Source organism: Myxocyprinus asiaticus, chromosome 34, assembly GCF_019703515.2.
Source record: "Myxocyprinus asiaticus isolate MX2 ecotype Aquarium Trade chromosome 34, UBuf_Myxa_2, whole genome shotgun sequence".
In the NCBI taxonomy this organism is placed as follows: Eukaryota; Metazoa; Chordata; class Actinopteri; order Cypriniformes; family Catostomidae; genus Myxocyprinus; species Myxocyprinus asiaticus.
The window spans coordinates 35,243,072-35,258,775 of NC_059377.1; the positions used below are offsets into that span (position 1 = coordinate 35,243,072).

At 39.9% G+C, this 15,704-nt stretch overlaps 1 protein-coding gene across 1 annotated transcript in view; it reads right to left on the minus strand.

Annotated features, from left to right (window-relative positions):
• Positions 1 to 324: 324 nt before the first annotated feature.
• The window catches only part of scamp3 (secretory carrier membrane protein 3), a 16,306-nt gene continuing 926 nt past the window's right edge, over positions 325 to 15,704 (minus strand). The window contains exons 2-9 of the mRNA XM_051671817.1: positions 15,681 to 15,704; positions 12,417 to 12,527; positions 11,733 to 11,853; positions 10,935 to 11,063; positions 9,223 to 9,385; positions 8,717 to 8,818; positions 8,015 to 8,132; positions 325 to 1,824 (exon numbers count right to left, since the gene is read on the minus strand). The exon at positions 15,681 to 15,704 is cut by the window's right edge and continues 60 nt beyond it. Coding sequence (XP_051527777.1) covers positions 1,675 to 1,824; positions 8,015 to 8,132; positions 8,717 to 8,818; positions 9,223 to 9,385; positions 10,935 to 11,063; positions 11,733 to 11,853; positions 12,417 to 12,527; positions 15,681 to 15,704 — 918 coding nt within the window. The 3' untranslated portion in view covers positions 325 to 1,674. The remainder of the gene's footprint in view (positions 1,825 to 8,014; positions 8,133 to 8,716; positions 8,819 to 9,222; positions 9,386 to 10,934; positions 11,064 to 11,732; positions 11,854 to 12,416; positions 12,528 to 15,680) is intronic.

Sequence of the window (15,704 nt, forward strand, 5' to 3'; positions counted from 1 at the left end):
TGTCATGATGATGTACAGTAATGTTACTCTGTTTAAACCTGCTGTAAATGTTGGGAATACAATTGGAGACAATTTGTTCAATAATAGCTGAGCAGATTCTTGTAAAACAATGACAAAATAAAAAATGTAATTAGTAAAATGCAAGAGCATTATACATAAACCAAAATATTTAACTGAAAGGCTTTCTAATAAGTTCAATAACTTTTTCCTGATAGATTTCACTGGAGAAAAAAAAAGTGTCCTGAGAAATCACACAATGCTGTCATTTGCAATCAATTCTCAGATTATTTTAAAACCAACCAAATTAAGACAAACAGTACAAGATGCATATTCATAAACTTTAATAAAACAAAGAACATTGTGACACTCATGACAACAACAACATTCAGCAGCAATATCATAATAAAAACAACTAAGTAATACTTTCATTTAGGTATGTACTACTGTTTGACAAAATGTTACATTGAAGTTTAAGGAAAAAATAAAATAAAAGTACAAATCACAAAAGCAAAACATATGTTGGCCACAGAAAACCGCACCATTCTCGGCTGCTACTACATTTTGATTTGCAGATTTGTATATTTGATCTTCCTGATTTCATATTTAGGAGTTCAACTGTCAGAATTATATCTAAGCACACATTATCTTAACTCATGAATATGACCTGAAACATGGGTCACGCATCACTGCATACAGTAAAGGTAGATGCAGTAGTTTCTGTTGCATCTAAACATTAAGCATGCTTTATTGTTATATCAAGGTCTGTTAACCAAAGCAAAAAAAAAAAAAATCATGAAATCTCTAAAATATGATATGGGATTTCTTTCTTAGATGTAAGAAAAAAGTTTGGCAAGTTAAACTTCACAGGTTCTGAGTAACCTCCATTCTAGAGAAATGAAATAATTACTTTCCTTGCCATTTACATTTATTTACATATGAAGAACAAATTCAAGGCAAAAGCAAAATGTGACTGTCTTAGTGGAATTTTCAAAGCTGTAAAGATGTTAAAGGGATAGTTCACCCAAAAATCCCCAAAGATCATATCCTAGAACCGCCCCTGGCTTAAATCACTTTTCACTTTAATAGTAAGGAAAAAAGATGCAATGAAAGTGAATGGTGACTGAGGCTGTCAGTTCCTAACATTCTGCCTTGTGTGTTCCATGGAATAAATAAAGTAATTCATGTATGGAACAGCATGGAGTAAATGAGGCCAGAATTTTAATTTTTGGGTGAACTATCTCTTTAGAATTGGAAGCCTAAACCTGGTGCCTTAGGTATTTAAAAACTTACTGTAACAATCTTTTTGGAACACTACTTGATTTTTCTATCCTTATAAATGATAAGAGAGTTTGGAACTTGATCTTAGGTCTTCATAGACAGCATTTACATAAACCCTATTTTTTAAAATTAAACAAAACCTAGATCCTTCCTGAATGTCTGAACTAATGGCAAAGTGCTCGGCATGGCCAACGATTAGAGTTTCAAAAGGTCCAATGTTGCGTAACAATCATTATGAATCCATTTATCCTGACATACATGCAAGTGGGGTCTATGGTAGTGTGAATTTGTTTGTAACTAGGCCATGTCGAGGAGTGCTAGGGTAAGTCACTTTGTTTTAATGCTGCGTATCCAATCAGGTTCCTCAACCTCATTTCTTCCCTCCAATCTAGCTCTCTACCGGGGTCCAGTGAAGGCACCCTCTGCAGCAGAGACGGTGGCACTGGCAGCTGCCTGGCGCACTGCCTGATTGGAAAGCACACCAGTGGCAAACTCTGCCTGGGCCTTCTCGAAGCTTGCGCCAGTCTTCCTGTACATAGAATGAACCTGACAGGAGAAAAAACACATTTATCATTAACAGATTACTAAAAACGAATCAATGAATTTTATTAATTAAATACAACAGAAAAACCTGTCTGGTTAATAACAAAGACACTAAGGCTAAATTAATTAGAGGGAGACTAGAGCTAGTTGTCACATAGGGAAGTTGTCACAAGGGCTATTTCTTAGGAAGCATAAGGTTTTTTTAGTCAAAAGTCCAATTATACAAATGTTGTTGGTTTGAAACACTTACTCTAATGCCTCACTATTGGGTCATAATGTCTCAAAGGGTCAACGTGTGTGAAATGAACTGTATCTTTTTTGCTGGGCACTTTAAAGTGTGAAATTAAAAAATAAACCTACCTGCAATACGTTTTGCGTTCCCTCGCAATAATAGTTTGCGTTACCTCGCAATACGTTTTGCATTCCCTCGCAATAATAGTTTGCGTTCCCTCGCAATAATAGTTTGCGTTCCCCCGCAATAATAGTTTGCGTTCCCCCGCAATAAGTTTTGCGTTCCCCTCGCAATAAGTTTACTATTCCCTTGCAATAAGTTTTGCGCTCCCTTGCAATAAGCTTTGTTTCCCCCGCGATTGTTTACGATCCCTCGTAATAAGTTTTGCTTTCCCTCGCAAAAAGTTTTGTTCCCTCGCAATAAGTTTACGATCCCTTGCAATAAGTTTTGTGTTCCCTCGCAATAGTTTACGATCCCTCGCAACAAGTTTGTGCTCCCTCGGAACAAGTTTTGTGTTCCCTCGCAATAAAGGTTTGCGGCAGTAGCATGCAGCAGCCACTCCAGATATAAAATGGTGCCATTTTAGTTTTTAGCCCGATTTTTACGACACATGGACATCGGAGCAACCGGTGTTCATCTCTACCATCGCCAGATACTGCTACAATATAGAAATCATGCAACAACTAAGCTGCACGATGATCTGCTGGAGAAGCTATGCAATCTCGGCTTGCTGCGGGTACCAGGCCTACAGTCCTCGGCGTTGCCTGATGCCGGTGGCCGGGGACGTCGTAAGCGGTGTGCGAGCAAGAGGACGGGGGTCCATGCTAGGCTAAAAACAAACCCTAGCCAGCTGGCTCTCCCGTATATCCTGCTCTCAAATATCTGCTCCCTGGACAATAAATTGGACTACATCCAACTCCAGCAGTCTATGCGGCGTGAGTTTAGAGAGTGCTGCGTCTTTGTTTTCACGGAGGCTCAGCGACAGATTTCTGGATGCCACCATTCAGCTAGATGGGCTCGCCTCGTTTCGTGCTGACAGAAATGCGGCTCTGTGCGGTAAGGCTCGCGATGGAGGCTTATGTCTTTACATCAACACTGAATTGTGCAAGAGCTCAGTGCTAGTTTCTAGTTACTGCTCATCGCTGGTGGAGTTTGTGACTGTTAGATGCAGACCATTTTATTTACCACGGGAATTCACAACTGTCCTCATAATCGGAGTGTACATTCCCCCCAGTGCTAATGCTAAGGAGGCACTCTGTGAACTGTATGGGGCTATTAGTGAATTGCAGAACACTCACCCTGGTGGACTGTTTGTCACCGGAGGAGATTTCAACCATGCAAATCTCAAGTTAGTGCTCCCTAAATTCCATCAGCATGTGGACTTTGCAACGAGAGGGGCGAACGCGCTGGATCTTGTTTACACAAACATCCCTGGCACGTACCGGGCAGAGCCCGGCCCCCACCTCGGCTACTCAGACCACATCTCTGTTATGACTACGGAGGTGCATGCGCTGCTGAGGATCCGAGACTCCGCCTTCAGAGCAGGCAACAAGGTGGCCCTAAGAACAGCAAGGGCCAAACTGTCCCGGGCCATCAGAGATCCAAAGTGCACACATGCCCAGAGAATCCACAGCTACTTCCAGGACAGCTGCGACACGCGGCGCATGTGGCAGAGCATCCAGGCCATCACCAATTATAAGACAACATCACCCGCCTGTGACAGTGATGCCTCCCTTCCAGATGCGCTGAACAACTTCTATGCTCGGTTTGAGGCGCAGAATGACGTGGCAGCAAGGAAGACCATCCCTCCTCCCAACGACCAGGTGCTATGTCTCACCACGGCTGATGGGAGGAAAACTCTATGCAGAGTCAACCCACAGAAGGCTGCTGGACCAGACAACATTCCTGGCAGAGTGCTCAGAGGATGTGCAGACCAGCTGGCGGATGTTCTTACGACATCTTCAACATCTCCCTGACAAGCGCTGTTGTTCCAACGTGCTTCAAGGCCACCACCATCGTCCCCGTGCCGAAGAAGTCTTCGGTGTCCTGCTTCAACGACTACCATCCCATTGCATTCACACCCATCATCATGAAGTGCTTTGAGAAGCTCGTCATGAGGCACATCAAGACCCAGCTCCCCTCCTCACTGGACCCCCTGCAGTTCGCGTATTGTCCCAACCGCTCAACAGATGACACCATCGCCACCACCCTCTTTCTGGCCCTCACCCACCTGGACAAAAAGAACATAAGTTTGAATGCTGTTCATAGTCTTCAGTTCAGCATTCAACACAATTGTTCCTCAGCATCTGATTGGAAAGTTGAACCTGCTGGGCCTGAAAACCTCCCTCTGCAACTGGATCCTGGACTTCCTGACTGGGAGACCTCAGTCAGTCCGGATATGGAGCAGCATCTCCACCACTACCACACTGAGCACTGGGGCCCCCCAGGGCTGTGTGCTCAGTCCACTGCTGTTCACTCTGCTGACTCATGACTGTGCAGCAATGCGCAGCTCGAATCACATCATCAATTTCGCCGATGACACAACCGTGGTGGGTCTCATCTGCAAGAACAATGAGTCAGCATACAGAGAGGAGGTGCAGCGGCTAATGGACTGGTGCATAGCCAACAACCTGTCTCTGAACGTGGACAGAACAAAAGAGATGGTTGTTGACTTCAGGAGAACATGGAGCGAACACTCTCCACTGAACATCGAAGGTTCCTCTGTGGAGATCGTGAAGAGCACCAAATTCACCTGATGGAGAACCTCACCTGGTCCCTCATCACCATCTCCATAACCAAAAAAGCCCAGCAGCGTCTCTACTTTCTGTGAAGGCTGAGAAAAGCCCATCTCCCACCACCCATCCTCACCACATTCTACAGATGGACAATCGAGAGCATCCTGAGCAGCTGCATCACTGCCTGGTTTGGAAATTGCACCGTTTCAGATCGCAAGACCCTGCAGAGTATAGTGAGGACAGCTGAGAAGATCATCGGGGTCTCCCCAGCCTCCATCATGGACGTTTCCACCACACGCTGCATCCGCAAAGCCACCAGCATTGTGGATGACCCCACGCACCCCTCACACAAACTCTTCACCCTCCTGCCGTCTAGCAAAAGGTACCGAAGCATTCAGGCCCTCATAGCCAGACTGTGTAACAGTTTTTTCCCCAAAGCCATCAGACTCCTCAATACTCAGAGACTGGACTGACACACACACACACACACACACACATACACAACTGAACACCATCCAGCTCCCTTTGCAATTTGCACATTTAGCAATTATTTTACCGTCTCGTACTGTTTGCACACGTGCACTTTGTGTTGTAATGTGTAGGTCTTATTTAGTTCTGTGCAGTCTCACGTAGTTCTGTGTTTGTTTTATGTTGTTTTTATGTTGTTTTATATAGCACCATGGTCCTGGAGGAATGCTGTTTCATTTCACTGTGTACTAGCTGTATATGGTTGAAATGACAATAAAAGCCACTTAACTTGAATACGTTTTGAGTTCAAATCGCAATAGTTTGCGTTCCCTTGCAATAAGTTTGCGTTCCCTCACAATAAGTTTTGCTTTCCCTCGCAGTAAGTTTTGTGTTGCCTCTCTTAAATTTTGCATTGCATTGCAATAAGTTTTGCGTTCCCCCACAACAGTTTACGATCCCTAGCAAAATGTTGTCCAATCGCAATAGTTTACAATCCCTCGCATTAAGCTTGCGTTCCCCTCGCATTAAGCTTGCGTTCCCCTCGCAATGAGTTTGGTGTTCCCTCGCAATGAGTTTTGCATTCCCTCGCAATTAGTTCAGCATGCCTCTGCATTCATTTTGTGTTCCCTCGCAATAAATTTACCATGGTTTTACTATAGTAACCATATTTTATTATTCGTAGTAAAACCATAGTAATAATACTGGGGGAAAAAAATCAATGACTTTAAAAGGAATAGATCACCCAAAAAGGAAAATTCACTTTGATGGACAAGCCGAAATATAAGTAATTATTCACTGTGAAATGGAATAATTGTAACCTTATGTAAACAGAGCAGAAATCCAATATGGTGACATGCCAATGACATCAAACCTCATTGGTTCTTTTAAGCTTTTAAGTGAATCACTATCAACTGCTATTGTTCTGAAATTAGTGAACGCAACATCCTTTAAAATATCTCCTTTTGTGTTCTGCAGAAGAATAAGAGGCATACAGGTATAGAGCAACACGAGGGTGAGTAAATAAAGACAGAATGTTTGGGTGAACTACTCCAAGATTTGATAAATTTCCAACTTTTCCAGGCCTGGAAATCACAATTATGAAGTTCCTTGCTATTTCCTGGTTTTCCATGAAAGTAAAAACTAGGGCTGCCACCTGATAGTCAACCAAACGTTAGTCGATGAGAAGAGTCTTGGTCAAGTTTTGACTGGTCAGATGGTCACAGGAAAAAAAAAAAAAAAACCCTGCAGGAAACCGACGAACACCGGTATTACCGCTGGTTGGACGCTAGGTGGTACTATGGGGTAAGTTTCGTTAAGCAGGGTTATGGTTAAGCCTACACAATAAAGCAAGACACCTTGATTTCAAACTTTGAACTTTATTTTTTATTTATTTTAACTAAAAGTGCAAATGAAACTGGAAAAAAATAAGTGCATTTAAAATGTGTGTTGTTCAGCAGTTGTCAACAACTCCCTGGCAAAGAACCTACTTCATCTGTGCATTCTCAGTCGGGAATTTCATTGTCCGGGAAAATACATCATGTGTGTGAATAAATTTGTTTTGTTCCCTCCTTCACGATATATATATATATATCTTGCAATATCCAATTACATCGGAAATCCCCGGGCTGAGGGATCGGTGAATATTCTTGCTTTAGTGATTTTGCATTGAAAATTAAATTAATTTATTTAAAAAAAGCAAATAAATAAATAATAAAGTAATAAAAGAATATATATATGTAACAACCTTTCCATTTACCATCAGTGTCCGTCTAAACATGCAGGTGGAAAATTACTTACACAAATGAAGACAAAAACAATTATAAATGTAAAAATAATAATTATAATGATGATAATAATCACAGTTCGGGGTGAACGTGTTTTTGTATTATTTTATATATTTTGTATTATTTTACAGGCTGCAGAGTTACGTTCACAATGAACTGCTCTGTGGAAATAAAGTGAACTGAACTCAAGAACTCAAAACAAAGAAAGAGTGAGAACATTTACATGCGTGTGTTCCACAAGACTGCACGCCTCTGTATCAGCGTGTCATACATGCGCATAGAAGGCTTTTCTGTCATCTGTTCTTAATATAATAAAGTGTGTTTCTTCAAGCGTGTGTCTGTGTGTCTACGGGCAAATTATTTGTAATATGAATTTGATAATAATAATAATAGCCTAATAATAATAATAATAATAATAATAATTTAATACATGGGAAAATGAGCCAAATATCGTCTTGACATCGTCAAAGGCATCAGCTATTGGCGATCACTCTGACCATCATCGATTCCTCAACATCATCATCTGTCGGCACAACCCTAATGTGCATTTCTCTCTATAAATTAACTAAATGTTCAGACAGCCTCCTTGCTGGTTTTTCCGACACATTCAGGATCATTACTGCTTTTGCGCTGCGGCTCGCTTCATGCATGCACTTGTAAAATTCATATTTTAAAGACTCATTATTACAGTTTAGTAGTTCTCTGTAATGTAGAACAGTGTAAGCAATGTTACTTATAACATTTCTCAGCCCTGGAACTCAAACCATTTTCTGATGCCCCTCTATATATACATATATATATATTTTTTTTTTTTTTTTTTTTAAGTAACTAAATTAATATTATAAACATGCGACTAGTCGACTAATGGCTTAAATTAATGCCTACTAGTTGACTAGGAAAATGTTTGGTCGGGGGCAGCCCTAGTAAAAACCCTGACAGGTAAATTTGCTGCTGTTATTGGGGATGTGATTTACCTTCTTGAGCAACACCACTCCCATGGCTGTCTGACCAGTGAAGAGCACCGAATTCAGAATCATGATCACAGCGACTGCCTTGCTGACCTTAAGAGCGGCCAAACTCACAATCCATCCACTGAGACATGAAGAGGAGAGAAAGAGAATTTCAAAGGATTTTAAGAGCAACAAGTCTTTGGTCAAATGATAGAATAGACCAATTTCCAAGTGAACAGAACTGACATTGGTATACAAAAAAATAAAAAGTTATATAGAGCAAGTAGTGTTGGGTTTGAGTCCACCTTAGTCGAGTCCAAGTCAAAACCAAGAAACCCCTTAAGTTAAGAAAACCCTTAGTGACAATACACTTACAATTATAGCTAGGTGTCTTCTTAACTTTAGGGGTTTCTTGCAACTGGGCATTGGTCTTTAACCAATCAAGTCTGAGTCAAGTTCGAGTCCAAAGGGAGTCCATAACAGCAGAGTTCAAGTCGAGTCCAAGTTCGAGTGAATCTGCTCATTAATCTGAATTCAAAATGCAATGGTAAACTCAACACTAAGCCATTACATCAATATTTTAAGCTTATTTTAACCTTCACAACAAAGAAAAAACAATGAGTCAATATCAGGGTCGCAACTATCCATACTCGATACCCACAAGTCCTAGTCCGGACTCAAGTAACCCAAATCTAATAGCAAGCATGTCTGTTTTGTTATGCTCACCTGAAGCCCCAGCCAGGAATTCCGATTGTCATGATAACGTAAATGACCACCTGGGCGAAAAAGATGAAGAAAAACGCAAAGAAGTTGAAGGAACTGTCACTCCTGTTGAGAAACAAAGAAGGGAAGCATACAATGACTACAGATCCAAGAAATAAATTCAACATGACGACTATTCAACATGTCCATAAGCTGTTTTTAAATCAACAAAGATTTTAGGTTAAAATTTCTGACTAATGAAACAGCATATTTTAGGAGCTGTGAGTTTTTCACCATTTTTCCCCACTTTTTTACCTTTGGTTCTGCGGTGTGACAAATATTCCATGTGGTCTCTCTCATCATATACAGTCATAAAAACTACATGTATAATAATTACAGAAGAATTAATAAAAGTGTCCACAATAGTTTTAGATGGATTATAGTGGGACATTCCCAAATCTATTTCAAATCATGAGAGTTTGGCATCTTAAAAGAAACACCCCTGAGTTAGAATCGAATGTGGTACGTACCTGAAGGCTTTGTACACAGGCCTGTACCAACAGATGAAGGAGCAGGGGGTGAAGAGGATAGTCCAGAGGATGGCAAGACCTAAGCCCACTCCACTACCAGTGGTGTCCACACAGAACATAGCCAAGGAGGAAATGAGATTAAAGAGCAAAGTGCATGCTGTGACTAGAAGGAGAGAAAAAAATTCACAGACAAAAAAAAAAAAAAAAAAAAATGTAAGAGTAATACAGAGGAAAACTACAGACTGGCAAGTAATACTGGAGAAATTGTCGACCAATTTAGGTGTTTTGAAGTCCAATGCCGATACGATATATAGAGAGCAGGGTGATGATTTTATACATTATTTACTCAAAATTCACTTTTGTTGACTTCTGACACTTTCATGTCCCAGGGGTTGATTTTTACTCAAACTAACAGATTTTAAACTTTTCCTTTTTGTTATATGAAGGTCACATTAAAACTGACTTTAAAACTGACCATATCTTAAAGGGCTAGTTCACCCAAAAATTAAAATTCTCTCATCATTTACTTACGTTCATGCCATCCCAGATGCCATCCCATCTGCTGAATACAAACAAAGATTTTTTTGTAGAATATTTCAGCTCTGTAGATCCATACAATGCAAGTGAATAAGTACCAAAATTTTTAAGCTTCAAAAAGCACAGAGGCAGCATAAAAGTAATCCATAAAGACTCCAGTGGTTAAATCCATATCTTCAGAAGCGATATGATAGGTGTGGGTGAAAAACAGATCAATATTAAAGTCCTTTGGCATTTTCAAAATGCAATTTTTACATTCTTCAAGGGCACTGTGGGAAGGGGACGCCACTTGAAAGTAAGAAAAAAATTTTTTTTCCCCAAGTGCCCTTCTACAAGACTTTTAACAAAAGTTACATTCCTACAGTAATCCCATGCTACCTTCAAAGTGCCCACATCAAGAGCTTTGTCCTTCAGAGTCAGTAGGGCATAGGGATCATTACTTGCGATTGGAATACATTTTTTACTATTAATCTCACTCTTTTATTTTTGGCGACTCACATTCTATGTGCACATCGCCACCTACTGGGCAGGGAGGAGACTTTATTGTAAAAAGGACTTAAATATTGATCTGTTTCTCACCCACACCTATCATATTGCTTCCAAAGACATGGATTTAACGACTGGTGTCTTGTGAATTGCTTTTACGCTGCATTTATGTGCTTTTTGGAGCTTCAAATTTTTGGTCATTGTATGGACCTACAGAGCTGAAATATTCTTCAAAAAATCTTTGTGTTCAGCAGAAGAAAGAAAGTTCACACAATGTGCATACACATCTGAGATGTCATGAGGGTGAGTAAATGATGAGAGAATTTTAATTTTTGGGTGAACTATCCCTTTAAGTGGAAACATCATTCACTTCCTTATGGTTCCTATCCCTAGATATATCGATCTATTGCTACAGTGAAAAATACCAATTTTTGTTTCTTAGATCAAATCAACATTGAATGATGCTGATTATCAGATGATGGCAATAATGCCAAAATGGGCATACTGTATATCGGTCTATCACTATACTGAAGACTCAGTTTAATAGATAAAAGCACAGAGGATGAACTCATAACTGAAGTATTTGCTTAGGATGTTACAGAATAAATAAATAGTATTTAAAAGAAACAGATACAAACTGTGATCCACACACACGTCTGCAAAAGAAACACCCAAGTGGACACACTTACACATCCAGTAGTAGTACATGGTGGTGACAGTACGCTGGAAGCTTTGGCTAATCTCCAGATCAATGTCCTGATAGAAACAGGGTCCCACCGGACAGAAGGAAGGCAAAGGGGGCCAATTATTCTGACGAGCTTAAAAGAGAGAGAAAGATTAATTTCCACACTTATCAATCACTTCCACTCGCATCACTCCATTAATGTCTTATTACTACTAAGGTCTAAATATCACTCTTCTGCAAATACCATCCATCCATCACTGTCTGCTTTTTAACCGGTCAATTTTTTGTCCCCTCCTCTCTCGTTCTGGATCCATCCATCTCTGCACCTTCATGGCAACACTTTCTGAAAATGTTTTTGAGTCCCTCTCAAAATAACTACAAGACAAGGGATGAGGGTGGTGCAGAATTTTGTGAATGATGGCCATTAAAATTTGCAGAAATCTGAAGAGATTTCCACTGATTTGTGTGCCAAAGATACCGTGCAAGCTTATATTTCTCATCTTTTTTTATACTGCCATCATGGGTCCTCCTGATCCAAAATATAAACAGTCATGACCTGTTAGGTCATGTGTTCTAAAAGGATTTAAAAGAAATAGTGCTGATTTAGGAACACCTTAATTTGATAATTATAGTCATTCACCAGGTTAAAAAAGGCATTCATTATCCCAAGATTAGCATTGTTCCACCGATGACATTTATAAACATGATGCCAGCAACATGAAGTAATTTCATTTATTTGTCCTGGCAAACACCAACACAACCACCCAAATCAAGTCACTTTCCCATTCTATCATTCACTCACAGGCTCCAGAGCCAAGAGCATGAGCATTCAGCTCTCTCTCTCTTCTCTCCAGCTCCTTTGCTTTTCTTTCCAGTTCTTCCTGTTTTCTCAACAGATCTGCTGTGGTGGCATTCACTGCAGACTGCAGGAAAAGATACAATGCACATACAACAGTATGTGCATTACAACAACAGTAATGCCGATACAGAATCAAAGAATTAAAATATATGCACTGTTGAATGTTTTCAACATCAGTAAATGATATTAAAGCTGACATATCTGAAATCTTGTCAATATTTATGACTATTATGTATCAAAAGATGGAACATCAACTGCAATGTTCAGAACATTTATTCAAATCAGTTTCATCATATTATTTATGTTCTGAAAAATACTGAAGGTCAACCTTAATTACATATTTGAACGTTGCAACTTCAAGCTACCCTTTGATTTCTCAATAACCAGTGAAGACTTGCATCACAGTAGTGACATGTACTAAATCTAACATAGTGATACTATAAATACTGCTTTACATCAGAAATAGCAAGGGTACAGTGCTTCAGAGACATATAAAATGTATGCTGCCTTTAACATTGTTTTTAAACATCTTTATAATTTAATTTAGATCTAACTTGAAGAAGAATAAATGTAGTGTTATGTGAACAACTACGAGCAGTCACAGACTGCTCTAAAACTAAAGTGCACCTGTGTTCCATTGGATCCATAATTTTTAGGATCGGTGGGCGTGGTCCTGTTGGATGGTGTTTGGGTGGGAGGCGGGGCAGCTGGAGATGTGGCCTCATAAGGAGGTGGTGGCTTTATTAATTCAAAACAAAAGTGAAAAAGCAAAACAATTAATGCCAGCTTCATATATAACACAAAAACAATGGTCTATCTGAATACTTAATTCTGACTGGCTGGAATGCGTGCATTAAAATCACTGACTGCAAATGTTCTAGTCAGTTTTAATCAACATTCGATATTAATGCACAGACTCTACTGTCCTCCGTAATGAGACATTGTGAGAGTTTTATTCCACAAAACTGCTTCCAAGCATGAATATAGTGTAGCAAGTCTGATAAGTCTCATAGCCAGGATTAACCATCACATCACAACATCATATGTCAAGCAGACTTCAAGTCATGCAATGCCAATTTAAATCAATTGGGAAGTACCAGTGTTCATCAGCCCCGTAATACGGAGTCCGAACTGAAGAATATTAGAAACACACCTGCACTTTCCCCTGACATACCCATAGGGCTTGTAAGGAAAGTACAGTTTGGCATTTAGCAATGTTTTGCACGGAGGGGGAGAAAAGGAAACCAGGACCTATCATAGGTGTCTTTTGCTTTCTGTCAAGATGATTTGAATTGTAATATAATAAACATAATCTAATATTGTGTGCTGCTCAGCGTGTGCTGCACACACCTGCTAGAGAGTGCTGCTCACTCACACATCGCTGACTGAAGCGGTCAATGCAGACTATATTTAAAAAAAAAAGCTTTTTGCGGTTTAGTAAATCGCATAAGGCCATATTGCGATTTCAAACCTATATCGCAGCCTTAACCGATGTATCATAGCCCTTTTCCATTGAAATTATGATGGATCTCCTGCCGAGCCTGTGCTTGGATGGTTCACGGCCAGGGAAATCTAGAGCCTACTGCAAACCGGCCACACCTTTCCTCTGACTTGAAACCCAAACTGTGACGTAACGGGTTGCGTGGCTATGTGGTAGCTTTACGTGACTATCTCACCTGCCCATAAACAAACATGATGCGTCACAGTGTTTGTGTACAGCTTTTACTTCAGTTTTTGAGGGTATTTTTTAAACATAAAGAGAAATGAAATCCAACGTTATTACATTGCTCAATAAGACTGCCAGAGACGATATCAATGCTCAAGACCACAGGTAACGAAATTACATTATTTTGTATGAACTTTTTAATGTGGCTTAACTTGCTAAGTACTATAAACTGTAACAGTGGAATCGTTATTAACATTTGTGTAGCAGATGGTTATATCTGGATTTTTGCCATTGCATATAATATTATGTTAACAGATCACGATCACTCTATCTCAGATCTGCGTTGAAGACCATTTCACAAGTAGGAGTGGTGGTGGTGTAGTGGACTAAAGCACTGAACTGGTAAGTGGAAGGTTGTTGGTTCAATCCCCACAGCCACCACCATTGTGTCCTTGAGCAAGGCACTTAACTCCAGGTTGCTCCAGGGGGATTGTCCCTGTAATCAGGGCACTGTAAGTCGCTTTGGATAAAAGCGTCAGCCAAATGCATAAATGTAAGTAGGGTGCTTGTTTCCTCAATGCTTTTGATGTCTGAGATTTTGTGGGTTTTTTATTGTTGCTATAGAATGATGAAGTACTCCTTGCTGCAGACGGTAGCTACTGTTGTTGTTTGGAAAACTTTGGTGACAAAACATTAACCCGTCTTCTGCCACCTGACGTAATCGATTCCAGCGTAGAGACCAGCTAGTTTTTTTGGGCTGGTGCGGAACCTGTTTTTCAGCCCCGTGAACAGCTTTTTCTGCAGTGGAAACGCGCAGAACAGTTAGAGAATTCGCACCACCCCAAGAACCTGCCCCCGAACCATGTCCATGGAAAAGGGCTATCAGAGGTCAAAGTCTGAAGGTACAAAGTGTTTTGTATGGTTTTCCCTCTTCACTTTTACAACGGTCACATCTGTAAAGCCAGTTTTCCTCAATGGAAATGAGAAAGAATAGAAATGTAATATTACATGTACTTAAGAGAGCAAACCCTTCTACATTCTTTTGCTATTATTATTTCTGGATTGTGCACTGAAATTCGAAGTTTTTTTACAGTGTGCGTGATCTCCAAAAAAAACTCATGTCCATTTTTCCAATTATTCGTACAGCTTTTTATTTAATTCATTCAAATAAATGTAATCTTATCACACTATCTCTGTGTCTGATTTAGAACAGGCAGAACTGTAGATCTAATGACCCGTAAATAAAGTTAACAGTTATTTTTATTCTTCCAACTGAAATTTGCCCTGCACACTAATTGACTAGTCCTGTACCAACTGACTAGTCGATTAGTGGGGTCGACTACTAACATTTATATTTTTAGTGGTGGTGGTGGTGAGATGGGAGACACAATTCTCATATTAAATGAGAGATGCAACTTCTTGAGAACATTTTTGTGTGATGATAACTTGCTGTGCTTAACAGTGAATAACAGTTGGCACGGTAAAACCCTCTGCAAGAAGTTTTGTATCTTTAACGCTTTGGGTTTAGGCTTTTTATGCGCTGTTGTTAAAACAAAGTGCCGCATCAACAACAGATTTCGAGACGATCAATGTCAGATGTTAATCCTCGGCTGTGAGTAATGTTCCCGTATTTGAGAGATGTTTTCTGTCTGACACTGCTTGAATAAATAGTTGCAGTAAAAAATGTTTAAACTGCCTGATGTCGTAAACTTACAATCGAGCGAGGATTGCCCTGAAGCACTCTGGTTACATTGAAGCACATCATTCTGCGTTCAGGATGCGCATAAGCGGTTTTGTGCCGCTCTGTATTGAAGCATTTCTTATTTCTTACTTTGATAGTTTTGTGCAATAAGATGTAATGTTTATTCGCCCTATAGATTTGTTGAATAGCCATTAGTCACCATGTTGAAGGGCTGCACTTAGCATCCGTATATACCTCTGAAACATATCTGATTGGGGTCACACGAACATAATGGAGCCTAATAATACATTATTACCCTAAACACCGACTAGTCATTCAAACAATTGACAGACTAGTTGATTATGAAAATTGGTAGTTTTGCACATCCCTAGGCAAAACTGGCATAACATGACTATTACTACATTGAATACAATATAATAGCCCATTAGTTTGGTACATGAAAACAATCTATACATAACTGACATCCTCATTAAGAAACGAAGAATCTCTCTCACTCCAAAACACACAATCCCTGTACATTTACCACAGCTGTGTTGTTATCAAATGG